We start from the raw sequence: 19,448 nt of genomic DNA, 5'->3' as shown, positions 1-19,448 counted from the left end.
GGACATTACAATATTCCATTGTGATATGCTACTCATCATGAACAGAAGGAGGAAGGAGTGATTTTTTTAATCTTTAGGGAGATGCCTTTGCTTGGTGCTAGCTTACAAGAATAAATTCTTGCTGTATTTATTCAGTAATTTAATGAAATTACTTGGTAATTCTGAAAGAGACTGTGTGGCAAACACCAAGGGTGTTTTTCTTATAAAGTTGCTATTCTTAATAAGACACAACAATGCAGCAATTTAATTCTAAATTGAGATTATAGGCTCAGAGATTTGTTTTTAATCAGTGGATAAAGAACTAAATTATGTCTCTGCAGAGCTGCTGTAAATTGCAAGGCAGCCTGGTTCACCTCAAGATTTTGTTTATTAGCACCAGGTTATGTTTTATTGGCAACATTGTTTTTCACTGAAAATATGCAACCTTTCCTGAATTGAGAATTAAGGATTAGTAGGATTCTTTTCCCTTTCAGATGAATTACTTTTTCTTAGAAGCCATAAGTGTAGAAATATGAGTTATTTTCTTCCTTTTCTCACCTGCAAAAGCAATTCCCTGATTTTATCTTCTTTTTCTGTGTAAACAACACTCTCCATCCAACCTGCATTGAGTCTCTGGATAAACACGCAGTGAACTGGAAAACAGACGTGAAGTGAGCCCTAAAAGACTCAGCCATTGAGCAGTCCTTTTAAAATGCTGGGCCTCAACAGCACATCCGGGCCAAGCCCTGCCAGGCAAAGCCAGTCCTGCTGCCAAGCAAAGCAAAGACAAGCCACAAATTGCTACCAAATTACTCCAAGATGTTCTCATCTTCCCAACAGCTCTGAAAAGATAAACTTCCTCAAGCCTAGGGATCCCAAGGACTTCACTCAAAATTTTCACAGGATACTACAAAATGAGAAAACACAAAACAGCACCAAAGATATGTCTCAATTCTTTGCATCTTGCATGCCAGTCAGCTTTCTTCTAACTCATCTTCACTTAAGATTATTCTTTGCTAAAAAAAAAAAAGTGCTAAAAAACAAAACAAAAACAAAAACAAAACTGAAATAAGCAGAAATGGTGATGTCAAAGTAATGAGACTGAAGGTTTTTATTCAGGTCCAGGTCAGGGCAATGGAAAAACACCAATAACTCCTAGTGCACATTGTAGGAATTCATGGAGTTTGATACACACCTTACACAGTGTGACCCTGGAACTTCCCTCCCATTTGGTGCATCTAGCTTCCAAAATAACCCTGGATCAGGTGGCATCATCTTACAATGCACTTAACACTACTGTTCTCTTCAAACTCTTCCCTACAGCCTTATTATTTTTCTAGAAGTTCCTCCAAAACACCAGTTGCCAACTTCCTCAAGACCTCAGCACAGGCTCTTCCCCTTAGCTACACTGCTCTTTTATTATCATTATCATTATCATTGGGAAGGCAGATCAGATTCACAGAGAGGAGATACAGAGAGAAGAATCTTCCATCCATTAGCTCCCTCCTCAGTCAGAACAGCCAGTGCCAGACATAAACTGCTGCCCACATGGGATTTCCCATTGCTTGCAAGGTGAGGATTTAGCCACTGAGCCATTGCGCCAGACCCTGCAATGCGCATCCTCGTTCTGATAGATACTATTTCTCAGCTCAGTCAGCACTCCTCCATTTTAAATCCATCCCACCTGTTACGCATTCTCACCACATTCTGTATCTTTCTTCTAAGGACTTACCATGTTTTTCCTTTTCTTTTTTTTTTTTTTTTTTCATTTTCTGTATGGGCTTCTGGTTTGAAATGACTGAAGGAAAGGCCTATTGCATCAGCCTTTAGTGTTCCCAGTCCTTGGAATATATCAAGCACTCAATAAACTTTCATTGATCAGTGAATAACAGGTGAAAAAAATTAATGAAATCATAATTCTTAATTCAAGATCGAAGAAATTTTACTAATATTCTGACATAGGGGATAAATATGGACAGACTATTAAGCTTTTTTTTCTTTTTTTTTTTTTATTGTTAATTATTTTGCATTATGTGACAGTTTCATAGGCTCTGGGTATCCCCCCCTCCCTCCCCCTCCCCTCCCCCCGGTGGATTCCTCCACCTTGATGCAGTATTACAGTTCAAATTCAATCAAGATTCTTTCATTGCAAACATATACCAAGCATAGAGTCCAGCTACTTATTGTCCAGATTGGTTGAACAGTTTCTTGGGGAGACCTTTTCTGGTCTGAAGTTTGAGCTGGCAGAATATCATCACAGTCAATTAAGAGTCCCAATATAACATCAACAGCAATTTGCAATGTTATGGAGTTGACATGGTTTTGAGTAACCAGTGTATTAAAAAGAAAAAAAATAAATAAAAATAAAAAAAAAAAAGGAAAACAAGTCCTAGCCACAACCTATGATTAGCTCATTGACATTTCAATTTAGTTCATATACAGGACCGGCTGCTCTATACCTTAAAATGGCCATAAGGCACCATTCAGCTGTTTCGTGTCCATTTCATCTTAGTATTTAGCCAGTTGTTGTGTTGAAGTAAAATTTTGCTGATCTTGGCAGATTTTAGGATAATCCAGAATGGCTTGTAACTCCAACAAGATATATGTCAACATTTTAGGTGCAGAACATTTTTTTTGGGGGGGGGGAGGGTGTGCAGGAAAATCCTCAACACCATGGTGAGGAGTAAAACTAATCTTTGTGACCCACCCAGCGAGGCATGAGCCAATCCATGCCAGCTCTTTCCTGTCAGATTTCAAGTTCTACTTTCTGTTGTTTATTTATTTTAGGTTTTTTTTTTTTTTTTTAGTTTGTATGATTGTTTGTTTGCTGTGAGGGGTTTTTGAAGCGATCCCGATGGTCATTGCGAGGGAGGGGGGGTCCAGAGGTGGAGCCAGGCTCGGACCAGAGAAAGCTCTCCTCCCTGGTCCCGAAGGACGTTTATTGTTCTTCTGTTTCTGCAGACCACTCAGGGCTTCTGGTTGTCTTTCCGATGACGTTGGTTTCTGCACGGTAGTGTTTGGACTTCTTCCATCCCCTGTGGAAGCTCCGGTTGGGGGTGGGTGACCTCAGAGTACTCGGCCTCCGAGGGCATCCAATTCCCTGTGGCCTCCTTGGCAGTTGGGATATAGTCCTTGTTGCTCGTATTAATAGTTTGTGGTGAAGGTCTGGGAGTCTTCATGGTTGGGATCCAAGCTTCCTCCTTACCACCTGCTCCACTCTGGAGTGCTCCCCTGCTCCACGCACATGACCTCCTGTTAAGAGGTTGTCAGGATCGCACCCGATTCCCCCCTCATGCATTGGTATCAGACTATTAAGCTTTGAGCAAGTGATGAATTCAGTAGCATAAAGATTCTTAAATCCAAAGGAAGTGTGAAGTTTCACACTCAAACCTGTGCTCATAACACTATAGGAAAGAAGTGTAACGTTGGAAAGATGAGGATTAGATGACTGCAAATTTCCAACTTCTTGAGCTGAGTCTTGCCACTTTTAATAAGTCAAATAGTATCACTCTTGTATCTTTGTTCCCAATCTTCTCTGCTCCTCTTTCTCCACCCTGCCACACACCTCTAGGTAAATGTCACCACAGCGGGCATTTGGCTCAGTGATTGGGACACCAGGTGAGAAATATACTTTCCACATCACAATGCCTGGGTTAAGTGCCCATTTCCAAATCCTGACTCCAGATACCTGCTGTACAGATCTACGGGAGACTCACATTGTTTGCTTTGCTTCTGGCTTCAGCCTGCCTCAGCCCTGGCCATTATGAGTAGTGAACCAGAAGATGGGCTCTCGCTCTCTCTCTCTCTCTCTCTCTCTCTCTCTTTCTCCCTCTTTCTCTCTCTCTAGCTTCCTCTCAAATTTCAACAATATTATAAGGAAATGATTATTGCCTTCCTTGGCACTTTTTCTCAAAATTTTGGCAGACTGCTGCCACATACACAATAATATGGCTTCTTGTTCTTGCCCCTGATCACTCTCTTAACTCTTGGATTCAATTTAACTTATACCTACCCTTTTCTGTTGTGGACCCTCCTCCACAGATAAAAATTTCATGTCTTCTCTCCACTCTGCAAAACACTTCTCATGTCTGATTTCAGTCTCCAGTCTCCTGTTCTGAGCAACAAAAGAGAAACCACTACTGCTGCAACAGCAGACAGCACTGAGTTGGGGCAGTGGGCCAGCCAGCCTTCACACTGGGGAGGTTCACAGAAATGAACCATGTTTTGGATTGGATGTTACTGGGCATAGTTCTGAAACTGGCATCATAATAACTCTAGATCAGATCTAAAGCTCTAGCTGAGAGGGAGGCAACTGTTGCTCATATAATTGGGAAAGAGGGATATTTAGTATTTGTGTTTTGTAGAGTGACCTCACTTTTGTCTGTTATTAGAAAATACATGACATCATTTTGCATCTTTGAAAGACAGAATGTGTGTGGGTACATGCATGTGCATTAGAGACAGGGGGGATACAGAGAGAGAGAGAGAGAGAGAGAGAGAGAGAGAGAGAGAGAGAGAGTGAGAAACGTTCTTCCAACTTTTGGTTCCCTTGTCAAATGCCCTGCAATGTACCTGGCTGATCCAGGGTCCAGAAACTTCACCCAGGTCTCCTGCATGTGTAGAAGAAGCACAAGTAGTTGAGCCATCATCTCTTGCCTCCAATTGTACACATTAGTAGAGAACTGGATCAGAAGTGGGGATGGGATTTGCATTCAGTCACTCTAATACGAGATACGGACTCCCAAGAGGAGTTTAATCCAGCACATCACATTGCCGAACCCTGTTTGTGTCTTGATCCATCAAAATCACAGAGGAATTGTCTTATATTTGCATCCTACAAAACCACTTTTTTTTCAACAAAGAATGCTTTTAAGCTTTGGAGTGCCACATCAATGGATAGGTACCACAGCTGGGTTAACAAAATATCAGAGGGAATAGGGTAAAGACACGTTTAAACGGACGGAGAAACAATTAATCAGGCAGAAGCCTAGATGATACATTCCAAGAAATAGGAGAGGACAGAACAACAGCAGAGGGGAACGTGGAGACTGATAGTCACAGGAAAGAAGCGGACACAACAGTGTGGTGTTGGAATGACTGATACCCTAGCACCATTCAATGAACGGCAATCTGAACTCCACCAGCAGCCAAGTTCCACCAAAGACAGGTCTGCGTATCCCTCAGACTTGACAGCTAGCAGATCAAGAACTCCAGTAGTGGCACATCAGGTACCATTTTTTTACAGTATGGCAAAGAATTTAAGACTGCAGGGACAACAGTGAGCTGTGCATGCACTAAGCTTGACAAGAGCTCACTGAGCTCATTGCATTGCACTGGTCCCACAGGAAAATAATACCAACTATGGCATTGTACTGGTAAAAATGTCCATGTAGCCCTCAGACCTAACAGCCAACTGGTTCCGGCAAGATCACCACCAACAACAACCTAGCTAAATAAGATACCTGGTGTCTTCTTAATCCCGGACCTGCTCCAACCATAAGTGGGAGAAAGTTGTACAGACAATCGTGCAGACTCAGCACAGTATCACAGGAGGTGGAGAGTGGTGAGCCAGGAGCTGGGGCTATCGAGACCATGGTGGAAATCTAATATAGGAACCCAGACTTGGAACTCGCTGGAGGAAGTGGCACAAGTGACTGCAAATAAAGAGCCCTGGGCCAATTGCAGTAAGTAAAATCGAACTGTAGACCTATGGGTGGCAGAGCTTAGAAACCTGCCTCAAGGAGAAGAATCTGATAACCAGAAGTACAATGACCAAGAACAGAAGAAGAGATAGAGGCACAATGAATATTACTGAAGACTCCCCTGCAAAGGAGCAAAACCCTTTATCAACCTCAGAGTTCACTGAGAAAGATATCGAGAAAATGGGGGATACAGAATTCAAAATTCTTGTTATAAAACTTCTTATCAACAATGAGAAGCATGTAAAGCAGGAATTCAAGGAATATGTCACACTGGAAATAAAGCAAATGAAAGTTGATATATCAGAAATGAAGAATACAGTGGAGCAAATGAAAAGTACAGTGGAGAGTCTCCAAAATAGAATGATGGAGGCAGAAGAAAGAATCTCAGAATTGGAAGATATTTCCTGTCACCGGGGGAAACAAACAAAAAGCTGGAAGCAGAGCTGGTTCAGTCTAAAAAAAGTATTTAAGAATTGAAAGACACTATTAAAAGGCCAAATATAAGAGAGGAGTCGCAGATGGTGCAGACAGAGAAGCTGGGTTTACAAATGTTTTTAATGAAATAAGGAGAATTTTCCCTAATCTGGAGAAAGAATTGGGAAACAACACCAAGGAGGGTCACAGAATCCCCAACAGACTTGAGCAAAAACAATCTTCACCAAGACACATGATAATCAAGCTCTCTTCAATCATACATAAGCAAAAGTTACTTAAATGTGCACATGAAAAAATTCATCTGACATATAAAGGAATGCCAATTAAACTCCCAGGAGACATCTCACAGAAAACTCCACAGATCAGAACAGAATGGAGTGACATATTCCAGATTCTAAAAGAAAAATATTGTCAGCCTAGGATAACCTACCTAGCAAAACTTTCCTTTGTCTTTGAAAATAAAATAAAATTCTTCCACAGACAAGTTAAAAAAGAATATGCCTCTTCCAAACCTGCCCTACAAATGATACTTAAAGATGGTCTCTTGACAGAGAAAAGGAATAGCGCCCACCAAAACCAAAGGCAAATGCTAAGAACATCTCAGTAAAATAACAACAGAAGACTAAATCAATGAACAACCCATTGCTAAAATGACGGGACCAAATTACCACCTATTTGTACTAACTCTGAATGTAAACAGCTTAAACTCGTTAATTAAACATCAGATTAGAAGACTGGATTAAAAAACAAAAACCCATCTAATTTTTGTCTACAGGAGACACATTTCACCAACAAAGATCAGTGGAAACTATGTATCATGGATTTTGACATTTTTTTTTTAGTTTCATCTCTTCAAAACACTTTCTTCTGATTAAGTTCTTCAATGACTCAAAGATCATACAGTAGCATCATTTTTCTTCAAGAATGTTCCTGATTTTCTTTTTTCTTTCTTTAGCGACACGTTAGTCATTCAGTAGCATGTTATTTAACTTCATGGTGTTGTTAATTCCTTTTTTCTTCCTGATGCTGTTGTTGATTTTGTTTTGTGGCTTTTCATTTAAGGGAATGTATAATAACTGTGTAATAGAAACTATCATATCTAGCAGCATGTTATTTAACTTCATCTTATTGTAAATTTCTATTTTTCTTCCTGTTGTTGATTTTGTGGATTTTCATTTAAGGGGGTATATAGTGTGTGTGTGTGTGTGTGTGTGTGTGTATATATATATATATATATATATATAGTAACTGTGTAATGGAGACTATCATAGCCAGATGTGAGGATACAATGCAGTACGCATCTCTACTTTTAGACAAAGATGCACTCCCAATGAAACTGTTTACTACGTCTTGACAATAGGATGCTGGACTCTCTGTCATTGTCCATGCCCGCAATGATGGACATATGATTGTGTATGAAGAACTATACTATAGTAATGATATAAGAAACTCAGTGGAGGGAGAGGGAACTGGGGAGGGGATAAGGGAAATCCCACAATCTATGGAACTGTATCATAAAATGATAAAAATAAAAAGAAGTAAAATTAAAAAATAAGTATCAGGTATCAGGGAGTACATAGATATAAAAAACCTAAATAGCCACTACAAAGGACCTCAGAACCAATCTATTTTGAATGAAGCTGGAACCTTCTCTGATCCTTCCTGAAGGCATCTTCAGCTAGCAGCCACATTCCCAGCACTCACATCCCATGACTTGTATGCTTTCAGGGGCAAGAGGCACAAGAGAAACTCCACGAGTGACTTGGAAAAGAGATTGAAGCCAAAAGCTGCTTTCATGTTTGAGAGTGGATACAGCACATCAAACAGACATAGTGGCAATCCACACACTGTGTCACTGATCTGCCTGCTCAATTTTCTGGGTGAGACAGCACCCAGCCCAAAACTCCTCCACCACCTACTGAAAATGCTCCTCTGGCTTCTCCGAATCCTAGACCGGGAAAGCATGTAGCCTCATGCAATGGGCGCCAGCTTCTTCAGCTCTGATATCCACAAGATTGAGGTGGCGGGCAAGATACAGTTGTAAGTTTCTGTTGTGGTTTTGTGAATTCCATTTTGCCATTGCTTTGTCTGTTCTACACTCCACTTCCCATCCCAGGGTACAGGCCTGGTTGATTTCAGTTTGTGTTGATTTCCAACACCAGGAGCAAAGTCAATAGAGTTGCATGAGTGCCTGCAATTGTGTGTGGCCATTATAATCCCTTCAGGCATTCTGATTTTCTTTTATTTTTAAAGATTTTATTTATTTTTGAAAGGCGGATATACATAGAGGAGGAGAGACAGAGAGGAAGATCTTCCGTCCGATGTTTCACTCCCCAAGTGAGCGCAATGGCCAGTACTGCGCCGATCCGAAGCCAGGAACCTGGAACCTCCTCCAGGTCTCCCACGTGGGTGCAGGAACCCAAGGCTTTGGGCCGTCCTCAACTGCTTTCCCAGGCCACAAACAGGGAGCTGGATGGGAAGTAGAGCTGCCAGGATTAGAACCGGCACCCATATGGGATCCCGGCGCGTTCAGGGCGAGGACTTTAGGCGCTAGACCACGCAGCCGGGCCCCCCTGATTTTCATAAAAAAAAAAAAGAGAGAGAGCGAGCGAGAAGGAAGGAAGGAAGGAAGGAAGGAAGGAAGGAAGGAAGGAAGGAAGAAAGAAAGAAAGAAAGAAAGAAAGAAAGAAAGAAAGAAAGAAAGAAAGAAAGAAAGAAAGAAAAGAAGGAAAGAAAGAGAAAGAAGGAAAGATACCAATTCCAGATTTTCAAATGAGAGGGGAAACCCAGTCCCTGGAGCCCTAACTTGGATGCAACAACCATATGCTAAAAAGAGATGAACAACCTTCCAAATGCAGCGAAATGCGGCTGACTTAGAATCTTAGGTCTGTCAGCTTGAGGACTTGTAGCTCAGGGAGGCAATCTTGGGGTAGGAAGCTCTAGCAGATAACAGGTATCAAAAGGTCTTAGATTGTTAAACAAGCTGTGTAAAAGGTGATGTTCCAGATTTGGAGTCAGATTCATTTTGGTTTGGAGGGGTGGCAGTAGCCAACATCATAGCTGAGACAGCATGCATGTAGTCTAAGTCTGCATGATGAGGCAAGAATGGAAAACGACACAAAGTAAGAAAGAGCGTATCAACAATGTGGGGACTGATGGTCCTAGTGGGGTTGGGGGTTGGGACAGAGCCGAGGAAGGGAGAGTGAGTCTGCGTGTCCGTGTGTGAAGTGCTCACTGAAGCAGATGAGGAGGCTCTGTACGGACGGCCCTGCTCCTGTCTAGGATCACGAGCATGAGACCATCCGCCACGTGCTGCATTCATTACTTTACATGATATCTCACCTAGTTGTCTAAGCTGCCACAAGAGAATCCCAACATCTTAATCTGCCAATGTAACACATGCTGAAGCTGAGGTTGACAGCTAAGTGACTTGCCCAATATCGCTTAGAAAAGGTGTAAGAGAGAAATTCAAATCCAGATCTCTTTGATCCAACTTCCATTATATCTTTAAAGATTCATAATTTCTAGGCTTAGAGAAAAAGAAAACCATTTACTGCTCTGCTAAGTATTGGTAGAAGTAAATTCCTCAGCATCCATTAAACCTACAGTTGACTGTAACCTTACATAAAGCCACTTTTTAACATTCAATCCTTTGGTGGCTTTAAGCCACCAAACACTTGCTAATTTGTACTTGCTAATGGTAACTAGGATGTTGCTTGAGATTAAACCATATGAATGGAGTGGCTATAGGTGACAGGAGAAAGGATTTATGGGCATTCTTCTGACTCAGGAAAGAAACCAGTGATGGAGAAGAAGGTTGGTACACAGATATGTTCTTACCTCTGACTTCAAAGCTAACATCCTTGTGGGCCCGGCGCTTTGGCCTAGTGGTTAAGTCCTCGCCTTGAATGCGCCGGGATCCCATATAGGTGCCAGTTCTAATCCTGGCAGCCCCGCTTCTCATCCAGCTCCTTGCTTGTGGCCTGGGAAAGCAGTCGAGGACAGTCCAAAGCCTTGGGACCCTGCACCCACATGGGAGACCCAGAAGAGCTCCTGGCTCCTAGCTTCAGATCAGTGCAACACAGGCTGCTGCAATCATTTGGGGAGTGAATCATCAGATGGAAGATAATTCTCTCTCTTACTCCTCCTCTCTCTCTCTCTCTCTCTCTCTCTCTCTCTCTATATATATATATATATATATATATATATGACTTTGCCATAAAAATAAATAAATCTTTCAAAAAAATGCTAACATCCTTGAATGGGAAGTTCTTTGTGTGAGGTGAAGGAATGGTACAATTGCTTCTTGTGCTTCGAGGAGATAAATGTCTCTCAGAATGCCCTCTCACAGGTTCCCAGATCTCTCTCTCCTTTTCTTAAGATTTTTTCATTTTTATTGGAAAGGCAGATGTGCAGAGAGGAGAGATGGAGAGGAAGATCTTCCATCCATTGATTCACTCCCCAAGCGGCCGCCACGGCCGGAGCTGAGCCGATCCGAAGCCAGGAGCCAAGAGCCTCTTTGGGGTCTCCCATGGGGGTTGCAGGGTTCCAAGGCTTTGTCCTCGACTGCTTTCCCAGGTCACAAGCAGGAAGCTGGATGGGAAGCAGGGCTGCCGGGATTAGAACCAACACCCGTATGGGATCCCAGCATGTGCAAGGCGAGGACCTTAACCACTAGGCCGGGCCCCCCAGATCTCTTATGGTAGTAGGGATAAGGGAAAAGCTCCCACTATCTTCCAAGGGAGGAAGAGTGAGTCACTGAGAGTCCCTACTCATCAGAACAGGTCATATTAATAGCCATGAGACTAAGTGATCAAAACCTGAGTCAAATGGGAGACACCACCATCTTTTAGGAATATTTGGCCCCACAAGAGCTGAGGGACAGCCAACTCAGAGGGAATGACGTCTGAGCCTCATGGACGCACAAACAGAACATAACACAATTGCTGTATATACATACCCTGGCATCAAACATCAGCAAAACACCTAAAAAGGAGAAAATTTCACAACATACCCCCCGGGAACCTGCAGGAATTCAGGAGTCCCCATTCTGGTCACAGTGTTCAAAGATGTACACATCTCCAAGACCTATCTTGGAGAGAACTGATGAGGAGAAAACAACAACAACAACAACAAACTATGCCAGTTGGAAAGGAGAATGTCACTGAAAACATCACTTAAGGTATGTCATTGGATTAGATTAATTTTTTTTTTCAGTGGAAGGTAGGAATGGGGCTTAAGAGGAAACCCACAGAGCTACATAAATCAGTGAAGTGACAATATCTTGGTATATTTAAATCTAGTGCAAAGATATACTCAGATGTGACCCCAATGCCAAGGATTTAAAATATACCATAAAGATTCATGGGCTTGTGCTGTATCTAGAATGAAAGAGCTAGTGAGGACACTACTGAATGCCTGGAGTTCTACTGTTTGTGCTTTATCTGCTGACAACCAGTCTTCTTTCCTCGGCCTGGTATTAGACAGATGGCACTGCCATTGTCAAAAATACCATTTGTGAACCACAACCCTCTATGCATTTTAAAGGACTATTACCAACCCACTGGGCTTTGTCTATGTAGCTCAGAAAAATGGCATGCGGATAGAACAGTGTAGCAATCTGTTTTGTGGGTCAGAAGCTAACCTTTGTTTTATTAAAAGGTGTCCAGGAAATTGGAACAGAACAGGGCCAGATTGTACTTTGGCAATGTACAGAAAAGCATGTCTCATGTTCAAACTCCACTATGCAAAGCTGCATTGCAGGCAGCTCCTTGAACTTGGTCTCGTTGGAACCTCAAAGGAGGCCCTGTGAAGCAAAGATCTCCTCAGGTCAGCTCTCCACCAACCAAAGCTGACCAGGACATTCACATGACAGAAAGCAGGGAAGACCACCAGGCCAACTGAATGTGGAGACTTTCTCTTTTCTGTTCTTATGGCTTTCTTCAAACAAACTCAGTCCTTGCAAGCCCTGATATCTGCAAATGATTGTCCAAACATTCTTAAAGGTAGTGGGCTCTAGAAACTGAACTCTACTCATCCTCCACTGAGTGGGGTCCCTTGACTCGGAAGTCCTGGCTAAGCCAAGATCACAAGCAAAATTACACTTCAGATCCCCATGCGTAGTGCAGCACACACGTGTACACACAGATGGGTACATGGAAAAGCTTCTCCATGGGCCTGCAGACAGTTCATTTCATGTTTCTTTCTATCCAGTCTTTAAAAGGAAGTACTTTGGTGAAGGCTGTGGAGAGGCTGTGGCTACATGTTTTGTCATAACTCCAGCTGACCAGTCCCACCAGATGCCAGCGTGGCTCAGGGGATGCTCTGCCTGGGAAGGACATGGCTCCAATCCCCCCTGTCTCTGTGGTGCAGATGTCAGAAGGGGCAGCAGGGTCCCGGCTTGCACAGAACATAGTGTCAGTGACACTCACTGGGATTCCGTGATCTTCATGCTGTTCCTCACACAGCAGTGAATCTATCACCTTCATCACCCCTGAGTGAAGCGTGTCATTCTTAAAGCCAGGGCTCCTGACATCTGCCAGGATGTTCCAGCCAGCCACGGTGATCTGTGACTCCTGGAAGGCTGTGCTGAGGTCCCGGGGGGCTGCAAGGCATATGGGCTGGACACGGGTGCTGATGCGAGCTTTGTCCAGGAGCTTCAGGACGGCAATGTCAGCATCAAGCAGGATGGGGTCATAGTTGGGATGCAGAATGATAGCAGAAATCTACAAATGCAAAGAACAGATACCAGTAATGAATGGCCAACTCACAGTAAACCAGAACCAGCAAGACAGGAGAAAATGTCTAACAGACAGCTACAACAATTCGGAGATGCTTCACTCAAGGAATCATACAGAACAATTGTTCTGTTTCCAAGGCTGCAAACCAATATTTTTACCATTGCCTGACAGGTGGTAGATAGTAAGTAAGTGGATGATGGAATGCCCATCTAAAGTGAGAAGTGGTCAATCTTTCTAGCCAACAATTTCTATGCAGAAATCAGGCCAGTTTGCTAATTTTGCTGAGCATGAATGCCAGATTTTTAAATTGTTGGCAAAAAATGATTCAGAAAATATACCCAAATACTGGAACCAGTGTCATGGCATAGTAGTTTAATAAGCTTCCACCTGCACCACCAGCACCCCATATGGGCACTGGTTTGTGTCCCGTCTGTTTCACTTCTGATCTAGCTCCCTGCTTATGGCCTGGGAAAACAACAGAGGATGGTTCAAGCTCTTGGGCCTTTGCACCCAGGTGGGAAACCTGGAAGAAACTCTTGGCTCCAGGCTTTGAGATGGTTTAGCTCCAGCAGTTGGATCCACTTAAGGAGTGAACCAGTGGACGGAAGATCTCTCTCACTCTTTCTCTCTGTAAATCTGCCTTTCAAATAAAAATAAAATAAATCTTTAAGAAATATATACCCAAGTACTGACAAAGATCATCTATAAGCTACCAGTTCTCAACCTCTGTCCCATTGTAAACATTTTATTTACCTTTAAAAAGTAAGATAGGGAGTTCATCTAGAATGTTTTGGAGGACTTTCCAGAAAATCTTCCCTGATTATCCATTCTTGCTGATTATTCTCTTTTAAGGGGACATCCTGGAGCTTACATCTGTGACATCTTGTAATTGTTTAAATGTATACAATATGTTTTACTACTTCAGATATATTTGGATGTATTTTCTCGGAGCTTCTGTTTTGTCACCCTAGTCATGAAAAACTGATTCATTGCTCCACAAAGACTGGATTCTTCAGAGAAAGAAAGTTCCTTTTCTTTTCTGTTTATTTTTCCTTGAAGGACACTTTGTAGGAGCTCAACAACAGATGAGTAGAAAGCTGGGTGGAGGGATGTATGGATAGATAGGTAAGTGAATGGTAGATGGATGGATGGATGCATGTGTGGATGAATGAGTTGATGGATGGATGGATAGATCCATGGGTCAATGATTGAAAGAGAGGAGGGAAGGAAGTAAAGAAATGAATATACTGCATGGGTGAGCCATTAAGATGCAGCAGATTCAGTCACCACTTAGATGCCAACATCCAACATCAGAGTTCTGGGACTAGTCCCATCTCTATATTCAACCCAGCTTCCTGCTAAATGCACACTCATGAGAGTCAGCAAATGATAGCTCAAGTATTTGGTTCCCTGTCACCCATGTGAGAGACCCAGACGGAGTTCCTGGCTCCTGACCTTTTCCTGGCCCAGCCCTGGCTGTTGTGAGCATTTGAGCAGTGAGTCAGTGCATAGAAGAGCCCCCTTCTTCCTTTCTTCACTCCTTCCCTTCCTCTCATGCTTTGCCTTTCAAATAAACAAACTTTTTGAAGAAAGAAATTCAAAATTGAGTACTAGAATTATAGATGAAATCTCTGTATGTTCAAAAAGTCTACCTAGGGTAGGGCCCACAGGTAACAAGTGATTAAATTGAACAGAAGAAACATTGACTAGTAAGCCACCTGGAACTAGAGACTATGCTAGGCTAAGAGCGTACAGTGACAACACATAACATCTGTGGAGCAGATGTATTCAAACACATTCAATAAATAATTTCACAAATGTTTAATTTGTTATAATTTATAATATGTACTACTAGGAAGTACATGTATATTTTACTCTTTGATGATAAAGTTTTAGACAACCACAATGATAGATGATAGCTATTTTTTTATCTTATTTTTAACGCTTTCAACAAGGCAGATGATGTTTAGTCCTCCTAAATCCTGTGTCTTTAGATGTGTCACAGATGTGAGCTCCTGGACGCCCTTTGCCAGAGTCTGTCAATGTGCAACGCTGAGCACCTGGCCCTGGCCAGGCTCGGGGGTGGCTGCTGACAGGTGCAGGTGACAGGGCTGACAGAGCAAAAAGGCTGCAGCTCTGCTGTGCTTGCAGATGACTGAACTATAGCCCGCATTCCCAGCTTGCTTCCTTTCTCACCCGAAGGTTCTGGATGGTCTTCTCATCTCGATCATCATCCCGGTAGAATTTCCCCAAGACGACTTTGAGATCTGCTGTCTTGATGAGGGTGATCTTCCCCAGGTCAGTAACACAGTGGGCGGCAACTACCACAGTGCGCTCATTGACCAGGGCACCACTGCAGACCAGGAACCAGGCACCCTTGTGCAGGCCACCATCATGGCCTGCACTGGTCCTTCTGTAGATGGCTGCCTGCCACGGCCAGCGTGTCCCTTGAGTCTTCGGAGAAGTAGCGTTCTCAATTTTCCCACAGACTGTGGAGTAAATACGAGCTAAATAAGATAAACTAAGACCTTCTCACACAAATCAGAAAGTGTCCTTTTACCAGGAGAGCAAAAATTGGTGCTATATTGGGGTAGAATGGCCACTGAGTTATCTAACCTGCTTTATTTTACACCCTTTAAATATGAATCAACTCTCTTAGCATGGTTGGCCATAAAATCTAAGGATTTTGCCATCAAATTGCTGATTTCAGGCATTTACTATCAATATGATTTTGGATAAATCACCTAATCATTTTGTAGCCTCAGTGTTCTTGCCTGTGAAATTGATGGAATAATAACAATGTTCTCAATGAGATTTTGCGGAGACTAAATGAGATGATGCATGTGAGTGGATTAAAATGTATCATGACCATGACTACAGTGAACTGAACTGCACTGTTCTTGCTGACACAAAAAGAGTGGGGACCGTAGCTTAGAGTATGCAAGGCCCTACTCCAGACACTTCCACAAGTAAACAGTGTCTTAGTAATCATCATAATCACAAGGACTAATTAATGATAATTATGAAAAATGTAATCAGATAATGAATGAGGAAATTGAGGCTTTGAATGGGTAAGCATGATGTAACAGAAGCTGCTGTGGTACCTTTAACTGCTCCTTAACTTGATATTTAGTGACGTCTATTTTTTTTTTGCAAGTAAATATGATAGAATTAGCCTCACAAAAGTATGAGGCTACCTCAAAAGTTCACAGAAATGCATATTATCATTTAATTTTCATCTTTTACATTCATTTTCTCATGAACTTTAAGAAGAATTCATATATGTCCTTGAGGTGTCATGAGTCAGTTTCTCCTAGGCTGTAATTTCAAGTCAAAGAAATGAACCTCTAACCATGGTATTCAGACATAATTAAACTATGGAAAGCATTGAAAGGCAGGGGCCTTTCCTAAGAAGTCAGTGGGGTTCAGCGTTGATCACAGGTGGCCAGGGAAGGTAGAAAAAGCTCGAGACCAAGAATGCATTTGACTTACCAGGGATGCAGGATGGGGCCCGCCCACTCCACTTCCCAGTCCTCAGACACGTTCTGCGACTGCTCCCCAGGCGCCGGTAGAAGGGCGAGATGCACTCATACTGGAGCTGGGTGTGCAGATGTTGATACCCAGGGGGTAGGTCTCCAAAGGGAAGAGCTGGCTTCTTGGTTGGGGCATCCTGGAGTTTTTTCTTGCTGAGGGCTACAGAGTAGAGTTGATGCAATGGTGTTTCCCTGGTGAGCATACATATCCCAGAAAAAGAGCAGGTCAAGAGATGATTATTGTGGCCCTTTAGCATTCACCCAAACCCCACAGAGATATTTGGTTACAGAAAAAAGAAAACACTTTACCTCATTCTCTCGCAAACATTTCACTTCTGCCACTGTGCAAATTTTCTTACACATCTCAATATTCATTTTATTTCTCCATTTTCATTCTTGGCATGGTTACAACTGCCAAGGATTTTGACAATGGAGGATAATATCTAGCATAATAGCTGCTATGCAAAGGTACGTTATCCATGCAGAAACGCTCACACACATACACACACACACATTATAAAATTAAACAGAACAGAAAATGGAGTCCATTTGCCTAGAGAAATCCAGGCATACTTATTTCCCTAAACATCATCATAATGAGGCAATATTAGAAATTGACTTGAACTAAACTGTGTTGATACAGTGGCTTGATTTGGCAATTAGCACATGTAATTAGTTCACCTCGGAGAATTGAATTTTCTCTCAGGGAACACTGATTGGAAGGAATGGAGATGTTGTGTGTAAATGTGAAATGGGTTATCAAACTAGCCCTGAACTTGAAGCCCCCAGATGCCATTCCAAGGATCTTGGGGTATATGTGTAAGCATTGTATGGCATGTGTTCACTGTAGACTGGGGCATAATGACTGTCAACTGGAAAATTGAAATTCCAATCAGAATTGATGTGTTCATGTCTGTTTAGCAAATGGAGAAAGGAAACCCAGACAGGTGAAGGAAAGTGCACAGGGACACACAGTAAAGGAAGGTGGTACCTAAGGCAGCATGCCATAATCACAACTTCCACCCCAGCGTCTCTACCACATCCATAGGTTAGCATCAAAGAAATCTCTGTCCAATTTTGCCACAGTATTTGGCTCAAAACCAAGATTCCATTCAGCAAATATTGATCTCATGGCAAAAGCCAGCTCTGTATTTCAGGGAATTTCCAGACTTGCAAATCAGAAGTCTGCATTGCCTTCAGCAGCTCTTGGATGATCACTGGTTGCTGAAAACAGAAACACATCCACCACCCCGACTCCTGTGTTGCAGGAAGACGTTTAAAATCATGTCTTTTGCATCTGTGCTTATTGACATGAGACCCCTGCACCTTGCCACCTAATCTTCCACAAAATTGCTGTAAAATAGGAAGTCCGGAGGGCTTTTGAAACAGCTCAGGGGATTCCCACTTAGGAGAATTCAGCTCAGGGAAATCACCAAGACAAGAAAAGAAGGCAGATGAGGATTCTTCCATATGTAAGGAAATGCCTCACCTATAAAGGGAAAGACAAAAGTGGGATGAAATCAACAGAGTAAGAGTGATACATCTGTTGCTATTTTGACTTATCACTGTTCCAGATTACCTGGTTGGGTCAGTGCTAGTCACTGGAACTCACTGTTACCATAAGCTACCATGGACAAGTAATTATATATGTGTAAAGTGCTTTGCCAAGTCCTTTTCTTAAGGCATGAAGTCTAGTGCATACAGGAACAGACCTTAAGGTCAGATACTCGATTTACTTTCTAACTTTGCCAATTCCTCTAGTAACGTGACCTTGCTCAAGTTACTTGACTTTTCTGAGCTTTAGTTTACAAATCAATCTGCAATAAATCTGTAATAAAATCACCATCATAGTCATGTAATAAAATGGTAACAATAACTATCTTAGAGTTTACATTAAGAATAAATTAATACACATATGTACTCTGAAGGGCATCCAGCACATATTGCCAACAATAGATGCTACTTACTAGAGTACTGTAAATTTTTAAAACCCATATGTAGGGCTCTTTTTCATAATATACATTTCTCATGAACTTTCAGAAATGCTCTGATATGCATGGATTTCAAGATCTTTTTATACCCAAATAAACTGATGTTTAATTCATTTCCCCACAAAGTTTTTGAAGTACCCTCATATTAGCATTGCATTTAATCCTAATAATAATCTTGGAGATATTAAGAATATTGCTGTTCTTTCTTTTTCCAGAAATAAGAGTAAGGCTTGGAAAATTTAATAACTTGGCCCAAGAATATCAAGAACTGAAGACAGAACCAGGTATTAAACCCTTATTTGTCAATCCAATTCAGTAATTCAAAAATACTGGGCCCAGCACGGTGATCTAGCAGCTAAAGTCCTCGCCTTGCATGTGCCAGGATCTCATATGGGTGCCAGTTCTAATCCTGGCAGCCCCGCTTCCCATCCAGCTCCCTGCTTATGGCCTGGGAAAGCAGTTGAGGAAAGCCCATAGCCTTGGGACCCTGTACCCATGTGAAAGACCCGGAAGAAGCTCCTGACTCCTGGCTTCAGATTAGCTCAGCTCTGGCCATTGTGGTCACTTGGAGAGTGAATTGATGGACGAAAGATCTTCCTCTCTGTCTCTCCTCCTCTCTATGTATTGGACTTTGCAATAAAAATAAATAAATCTTTAAAAAAAATACTGAGTGTCTGCTATGTGGCAGGCACTGTTCTAGGCAATAAGACTTCAGCATGAGCAAAACAGATAAGGATCCTGCACTTATAACTCACATTTTGAAGGAATGGAGAGGATGGGAAATTAAACAATAAACCAAAATGATGTATATAAGAAACAGGTGGAGAGGGAAGCAAAGAAAAAAATAGAAGCATGAAAGCCGGAGAACACTGGATAAAGGAGTCAGCTTGCTTGTCAAGGTGGAGGTGATTACTATTTTAAATAAAATGGATCAGGAAACATCTCTGACATGCAAACACTGGAGCAGAGAAATAAAACAAGGGATGCCGTAGGCCTCATTGACCACAGTAGAAGTTAGATAGAAGTAATCACAAGTATATTTTTGAAGTAAATTGTGTGAGAGTGATG

General features: G+C 42.1%; 1 protein-coding gene across 2 annotated transcripts in view; it reads right to left on the bottom strand.

Annotated features, from left to right (window-relative positions):
- Positions 1-11,751: 11,751 nt before the first annotated feature.
- Positions 11,752-19,448, bottom strand: part of PAMR1 (peptidase domain containing associated with muscle regeneration 1) — a 78,680-nt gene continuing 70,983 nt past the window's right edge. For both annotated transcript variants that reach the window (XM_004585403.3, XM_004585404.3), the window contains 3 exons: positions 16,349-16,581; positions 15,053-15,345; positions 11,752-12,841 (listed from right to left, as the gene is read on the bottom strand). In XM_004585403.3, the coding sequence (XP_004585460.2) occupies positions 12,305-12,841; positions 15,053-15,345; positions 16,349-16,581 (1,063 nt within the window). In that variant the 3' untranslated portion in view covers positions 11,752-12,304. The remainder of the gene's footprint in view (positions 12,842-15,052; positions 15,346-16,348; positions 16,582-19,448) is intronic.

This window comes from Ochotona princeps, chromosome 4 (genome assembly GCF_030435755.1).
Source record: "Ochotona princeps isolate mOchPri1 chromosome 4, mOchPri1.hap1, whole genome shotgun sequence".
Taxonomy (NCBI): domain Eukaryota; kingdom Metazoa; phylum Chordata; class Mammalia; order Lagomorpha; family Ochotonidae; genus Ochotona; species Ochotona princeps.
Note: the sequence above shows the minus strand (reverse complement) of the source record. Positions and strands in the feature narration are given on the sequence as shown.